Source organism: Anneissia japonica, unplaced genomic scaffold (genome assembly GCF_011630105.1).
Source record: "Anneissia japonica isolate Jap-2015-1 unplaced genomic scaffold, ASM1163010v1 scaffold1881_len754168_cov175, whole genome shotgun sequence".
In the NCBI taxonomy this organism is placed as follows: domain Eukaryota; kingdom Metazoa; phylum Echinodermata; class Crinoidea; order Comatulida; family Comatulidae; genus Anneissia; species Anneissia japonica.
In genome coordinates, this window is record NW_022757845.1 from 1 (window position 1) to 7,686 (window position 7,686).

Genomic DNA, 7,686 nt, shown 5'->3' on the forward strand with positions numbered 1-7,686 from the left:
TATTTTTATCTTTCTATTGGAGCCTGTTTCATTACATCAATTTCAAATAATGTAAACTAATTATAACAGTGAATATGTTTATAATAAAAATATGAATTTGCATCAGGAAATATCATATTAAAAATTTGCAAGTGATTCGGGTGGGAATCGAACCCACAACATCCAGGTATCTAGGCTGATGTCTTAACTACTAGACCAATGATTTGCTCTTGACTAGTGATGAGTCACCAAGAGCAAGCTTGGTGGTTTAGTGGTTAAGATATCAGGCTAGATACCTGGAAGTTGTGGTTTCTAAACATCACTCCAAGTTTTATACTGTAATATTCTTTTACAATTTCTTGCTACCTACAATGCTTTCTGTTTTTTCAGGGTGGTGAACGTATTTTCTACGTTCTGTCACGCTTGAAGCCTGAATGTGTAAAGACATCGTCCCTGGATTATGGGAACCGAGCAGTTTCAATCTTTCATGACTTTGGTGGCTATCTACCTGACGATCTTTTCCAGCGTGGAGTAACTAAGTTTATTGAGAAATTTCAAGTAGAAAACTATGAACCTAAGCTATCTTATGAGCATGTGGAGTTACACGTTGATCAACATCACCAAGTGGTTCTGAATGTAGCTACTGTTAAGCATCGTCGTATGTTTAAAGTAATTAGGCCTCTCATAATATTCTTATCTGTCATTTAATAGTATTTAAATTTGGCCTACTTTGAATATAAATAGTAAGTTTAAAAATAATGGTATAATACTGAATGGGTCTATAATATACAAATTTGCATGATCATAGAAAATGAACATTTTTCTTGTATAGTACTTACACATTCAAATTGTATACAGATGCCACAATTAATGAATTATTACAGTGGTCATCAATACATTATTCATCATCATGTCAATCGGTTTCAATAGGTTGTATGTTCCTTGTAATTTTGTGGAATATTTTCTTGTCTTACAATTCATTAATATCACATCATCATTATCATTACTAAAAATATTATTATTAGTGCCACTAACATAAACATCACAATGTTATTATCATTATTAACACTAATATTATTATTACCATTATCATCAATACCATGACCATTGTCATAGCCAGTAAACATATATATAAATATATACTACTGAATATAAAATAAATACAGTTTTGCTTTTTGAAATAAGTACATAAATACAGTAAAACAACAACAGTTGAGTTTCGATGTTCAGTTAAAGTTTGAATTCATAAGACATTTCTTTTCTCATTTTTGCTTTGCAGACAACTATCATCAGACTAAATATTATTAATCCCACTCGGATTACCAAGAAAGATGAGCCCTCACCGAGAGTGTGTAAAGAGGTACTGCCTTCATTGAATTGAGTGACTATACTCAATATGTTTTAACCATATTCTACATTCTAAAACACATTCACTCTTTGTATGTTTGAACCTAATGGCTGCCCACACTATTCTTCATTCTAAAACACGTTCATTATGTTAAACATACACATGTATTTAAACTCAGTTTTTCATCTGATTCAGGTGTTGGATTTCCTGGAAACTGAACTAAAGATATTCTGTCAGAGTGGTGCACGAGGCATTGAATTAACGAGGTACATTGCTTGCGAATGTAGCGACGCCCACATGCATATAGTGCGCAAGTTTGATAAGGATGTGCTGCCTTGTGGGAGTAATGGACTGGAAGTGACGCGCTACCGTCGACTGTTTGGAGATGACGTGCAACGATCGCAAGGTAAACATGTGACAAGTCTTTGAACTAATTAATTTGTTAACCAGGCGTCCATCAGTAAGATATAAAAAATGTATAATCTAGAACCCGTTCCGCAACCTTTTTAGCCCGTGTTCCAAATCCAAATATTTAACAATCAGCCGCGACTAATCGACCTCAGACCAAATTAACCTAAAAAGTATCTGCCAAATTAATAAATATGATATTATTGTAATCAGGTTTGCCTGCTTTTGGTATCTTCCTTGAATTCATTATTTTATTTTTCCTTGCATTATTTAATTTTGTCATTTAATTGTATGAACTTACCTAGTTATACCTTGTTATATTGCTTCAATATTTTCTAGATTCGAGGACGTACAGTACATTTACATTTTTACCACGGTGTTTACTGTAATCTTGTACTTGATTTTTTCTTTTTTATATTTTTATTGCATACAAGTGTTCAAAACCACCTTTATACAGATGAATTACTATATACACCAAGTATTGTTTATAACCTTATTTGAAAAGGAATAAATAAAAACATTTTTAGAACATAAAGTGATTCTAAGCACGATATTATTCTGTACCATCTATAGATTCAGAATAACTTTTTTGGGGAATTATAATTTGAAAGTGTACATTTGTGTCACCAAAAATGATCATCAAATTTAATACCTAGCCAGTTAGTGCAATGGTTTGCCTCTGAACCGAAAGTTTTAACCAATCCAACTTTGGAGCGGCGATAATGCAATCCTCAAGTTGGCACACGGAACCACTGTCTTTTCTGATACTTGGACTTGAGAGATACAATATTTGATCGCGTATAAGACAATCTGCGTACAAGAAGAGTTTCAGAAGATTTTTGGATAATTTTGTTGGACATATTTTAAAACTAAATTTGTGTGTTACGGACGATCAAAACAGAAGACAAACATAATTTTAAGATTCGTCATATACGTGAGAATTACAGAACAATTTAAATCCATCCCCGCGTTATTGTCGTGAATGGCATTAGAAACTTTGTCACAACCTGGCTGCAGCCATTTTTGCTTTTATCCAAAAATTTACCAATGGCTCCTGTTTAAGTTAATCAAAACTGAAATGTATTCACATGGTAAATGTCAAGCTAAGCCTAGTCTGGTTTCCTTAAGAATCGCTGAACTATCGCTACAGTTTTTTATTTCTTTTACTGCAATCGTATGCGTAGCAGTCCTGACGCAATCGGGGAAACTCCCTGATACGACCATCTAATCAGCATCAACAAAAGCTGTGTACTAGCGTGTAGCAATGTTGTGGAAATAAGTACTTACATGCATCGGTGTTTTTGCTGTTTCATTTCTTACCATCAATTTTTTTTTTATCTGAAGTGATTGTGTGACCCATCAAAATTTCTCCGCGACCCATAGGTTGCGGAACAGAGATTTACAATTTAAAATCAAATAAAAAAAACGTGTTACTACTTATTAACAAGAATATATGCACAATTACAGCAAAATGAGACTTTTGGATCACTTGACTTTTCAAATTAACAAAAATTTCAATACTGTTAGGCCGGTAAATGTTTCTTGGCAGAAAAAAACAGTTGTAGAAAACATAGGCCTAAGTTGATCTTGATACGCACAATTTATATTTCCAGATCGTTCGCAGGCCCAACCAGCAGTAACTAAACCCAAAGGTATGTTTATAATCAGCGTGATTTTTGGTATTTTTTTTTGTGCGTGTGGGGTGAGAATTGCAACCACCCCGCACCCACTAGACACTGCAATGATAGGAATTGCTATTTACGGGAGTTTGTACAGTTAAGGGATTATGCCTCTTCAACAACTTTGATTACAGTACTTGAACTGTGATTTTATCAACCATCGCAGCTTTTCTCAAGGCCGTGACTACTGCGGCTGGTCAAGGTATTTGCACGAGGGGGTCCAGAAAGAGCAAAGGCACTCCTGTAAAAATGGCATAAGTGGGGGGACCGTCTTCCGCTTGCGTAACTAACTTACAGATAATTTGAATAATGAAATCAAGTCCTCGTCCAATATTTTGTAGATTTGTGTTATAGTGAAAAATTATTTTTTAACAATATTTGAATAGATATATACAGATACAGATATATACTCAAAAATACCAAAGACACGTAAAAGAATGGTGCTGCGATATATATTGTCTAGAGATGTTATAAGGCCACAAACGTTTGGTACGATGATTGTATTGTACTGTGTTATAAAATTTAATCTTACAAGTGTCATTCTCATTTAATTAGATCTCATTTTGATATTGTACTTTTTCTCAGGTTTTGTTGATGATGCCATTATTGCGACGGTGTCTTATGAAATGAATCACAGCTGGAAACGCTTTGGTGTTCGTTTGGGGCTCACGTGGGCAAGGGTTAACAAGGTTTGTGCTGAAGAACGACAACACACTGACAAAGCTATCCCTAAAATGATGTTGTATTGGAGAAACCACTTAGATAGTGAAACACATCAACTGAAAGTGCTGTGCACTGCTTTGAGACAACACGGGTACGTGCGTCTAGCTGGGCAATTATTCCAGGGCGATATCGGCGAGGGTGAGTTGTAGTAAGAGAAAACCTTTTAATTTTAGCAGTGCCTGTTGCTAGGCCTGTCAATAATCTGTTCTTTTTGTTATTTTTGGAGAAACACATATTCAGTCTTTAATAACAATAAAAATATTGACCTTATTGTAAATAATACGATTTATATTTTGTCTCAGGCCACCTGTCCGATACTGACATGCTACTTATTGCCGATAGACTAGGTACTGATTGGAAACCGCTTGGGATCAATCTAGGTCTAACACATTTACAAATACAGCAAATTGAGCAAGACTTTTCACTGTCTATGGTAGACGCCATTCTTGAATTGTTGGTAAGATGGCGAAAAGGGCAGGAAGATGAAAATCACCTTGCAAAAATGAGTGTTGCTTTGTGTGCCATCGGAAGAGAAGATATTAAAAGTAAACTCCAAACTCACTACGGTAGCAGGAATTATATCGGCAAAGTAATAAAGTAAAAGTAAAAGTGAATATAAGAATATAATATACACGAAATAAATAAATGAATAAACACATGGAAATACAGTACATATACCTGTCTCTTATACACATCTAGATGTGTATAAGAGACAGGAGTAATGGACTGGATATGTATATGATGATGATTTATAATACATAATTATAATAATATATATATACATATATATTTTATACATATATATTTTATACATATATATATATACATATATATTTTATACATATATAGTTATTCTTATATAATTATTCCTATATATTTTATACATGTCAGCAACCTCGAGCCATACTACTTTCATATTTTTATTTGTTTTATTAATTAATACCTTTGAATAAATATTGAAAAATAAAATTAATGTATTTTTAGCCCCATTATTTTTTAACCCATAATTTTCGTAATTATAGAAATTTTGTAATACTGTAGTGCACTTCAACCCTAACCTTGTAAATATGCAGATGTAACTACACTAAATATACAGTTTTATACAATACGTGTTTTTATTATTATAGTATCTCTGTTAATGGATTTCTGCTTTATTAACAACATTTTAAATTTAAATGTATGTGTATGTATTTATAATTTGTAAAATTTAATATGCCAAAATTTCGTAAAAATTTAAGGTACATTTTTTTACGGAAATAATAAAATTAAAAATTTTAAACTGACGTTTCTATGTGTTTTGAGGGCGTTGTTTAGATAGATTGACCGAAGCTCTACTTCTGTAGAATGCTGAACTTATACCTGTATCAAGTTTTTTAAAGAAGACTAAGCCCTCGTTCAGTTAAAAAAAAAAACACAAACACACCCCAAGTCAAAGACTGTAAAAAAGAGGGGTAACGCTTATAGATAGCCGTACTCGCCCATAAGGCGGTCTGCATATAAGACAAACCCCTGAGTTTGAGAAAAAAAATTTGACGATTTTTGTATGTCAGGCTTATATATTAATATTTTTAGTTTCATTGTGTTGCGTTCAATACTGAAAATAATAATTATGGTGGTGATGGTGGTTGTGGTGGTGATGATGCTATTGGGAAGATAGAAATAATTTTATTGTACCGATTATTGACGTTCTGTCTCGCGTATTTTGTAGTGGGTCACTACCAATGAAAATTATTTGTATCGAATGTCTGTAAATATGAAGTTAAGTTTTTCTCCCCTGATCTAACATGCACAAAATAACATTCGTAACAAATAGTCCAGGGCCATAAATACCACGTCGGTTCTAAAGTCTTTCTCTGTGGCTTGCAACAGAAATGGATGTTGCAGTGCCAAAAATTATTTGTGGGTGTTGGAGTACATCATAGTAACGCATGTCCATATTGAAACAGCTTTTAGCTTAAGTTAATTTGATTTGTTTAAGTATGATTATCTAGTACATGGATTTCTTTGCCGATGATTGCCGTATGCAGTTACGTAGAAAATTGATAAACATTAATGAGCATTACATTGATGTGCAAAACAGTTGACAGAAGTCAAACGAAACAAAAAAATTAATAAATAAATAAAATAAAACGATATCAACAGGAGTTCATCGCGAACGATTTCTATATATAAGTTTCATTTTTTACAATATTACAAAGATGAGATTAACCAATTAACTTTCATATGACTTCGTACGTGGAAAGTTGTGGTATATATGGGACCTACCTGGCACAAGTGAGGGGACTGACAAATAATGTTTATCAATATTGATTAGGGTACTATAATCTGGTAGGCCTACCCATTGTGGAATTATTTCCTCCGTGGCCTACCAGACCATGGAGGTCTAATGAGCAGACAATGTACAAGACCAAAGAGTAGGCTATGTCACAAGAGAGTCCACTGCTATTCTTAATGCATGCGATTTAGCGTGACGCCCGATCCGCTGTATGGGGAAAACGCCCCTAGCGTCTGGTGGATGTATGAGTTTCGACGCTCTGGTAGAATTAGGATTGAGTATTTTTTTGGTGTGAACCACACAAAATAAAAAAAACCTACTAAAAAGACCGACATTGATTGATACGATACTATGTAATATTATTGGGGTTAGTAGCTAAGGCCTATCTATCAATGGCGGTCGGTTTAGTTTAGTCAGAAGACTTTCCATTGGGATTCTTCTGGTGAATCTGAGGCTGTAGATCTGTCAGGAGACAAGCCCACACTTTTTAGTTCCTATGCATGTAATGCAATAGGAACTATTGTAATCACTCTTGCTATTTCCTATGTTTTTTATTGTGTGTAGTGTGTATGTGTGTGTGTAGACATTTATGCAAATGCGCATGCGTCAAAGAAAAGTTTTCCGACATTTTGTTTAAAGATGTGTATAAGAGACAGACCTAGAAGTCCCATTTTTTATTTTTTAAATCTCGTTTTGGAGGAGGGGACACCCCCTCCTATACCCAACCCTGGCTCTGGCCTTCCGCCCTCAGATAACGCTGCACCCTATAGCAGATGAACACCCATAAAAACTTAGCTCCCCAGTCGGACATCTTAGCCCCACCCCTCATAAATTATATCCTTGAGCCACCACTGCAATAGATGTGAAATGTTTATTAAATTCATTTGCAGTTTCCTCATCACTGCTAGACAGTTCACCATTTTTGTAAACTCTTTCAATATTGGGTTTGTTTTTGAGAATTAATTCGCGAATAGTTTTCTAATTATTTTTTGTATTATTAATATTATTATTTATAGCAGATGAACAGTGTTTTCTTTTTATAAAGGTTTCTATTAATTGTTAAGCTTTTTCCTAGCCTTCGTGGCTATTTGTTTTGTGAGCTTTATTGTAGTGATTATCCCTATCTTTAGCTGAGTCTGAGAAAATCACTCGTCATCACCATAAGGCGTTTACAATATTTCTATTACCGGTATATCAGGGTGTATATACCTGTCTCTTATACACATCTAGATGTGTATAAGAGACAGGATGTAATAACGATCAATAAAAGCTAA

The 7,686-nt window shown here is 34.0% G+C and overlaps 1 protein-coding gene across 1 annotated transcript; it reads left to right on the top strand.

Annotated features, from left to right (window-relative positions):
- The first annotated feature begins 331 nt into the window (after positions 1–331).
- Positions 332–4,748, top strand: LOC117124920. The gene is made up of 6 exons (XM_033271257.1): positions 332–648; positions 1,259–1,339; positions 1,523–1,733; positions 3,349–3,387; positions 4,000–4,275; positions 4,440–4,748. The coding sequence occupies exons 1-6, from the start codon at positions 640–642 to the stop codon at positions 4,736–4,738; spliced, it is 915 nt and encodes a 304-aa protein (XP_033127148.1). The 5' UTR covers positions 332–639; the 3' UTR covers positions 4,739–4,748.
- Positions 4,749–7,686: the final 2,938 nt, after the last annotated feature.

Excerpts from the sequence above, each read along its gene's own strand:
- LOC117124920 (XM_033271257.1), top strand. Across the intron at positions 1,340-1,522 it reads CACCGAGAGTGTGTAAAGAG|GTGTTGGATTTCCTGGAAAC; the intron begins GTACTGCCTTCA and ends CATCTGATTCAG. Across the intron at positions 1,734-3,348 it reads TGACGTGCAACGATCGCAAG|ATCGTTCGCAGGCCCAACCA; the intron begins GTAAACATGTGA and ends TTATATTTCCAG.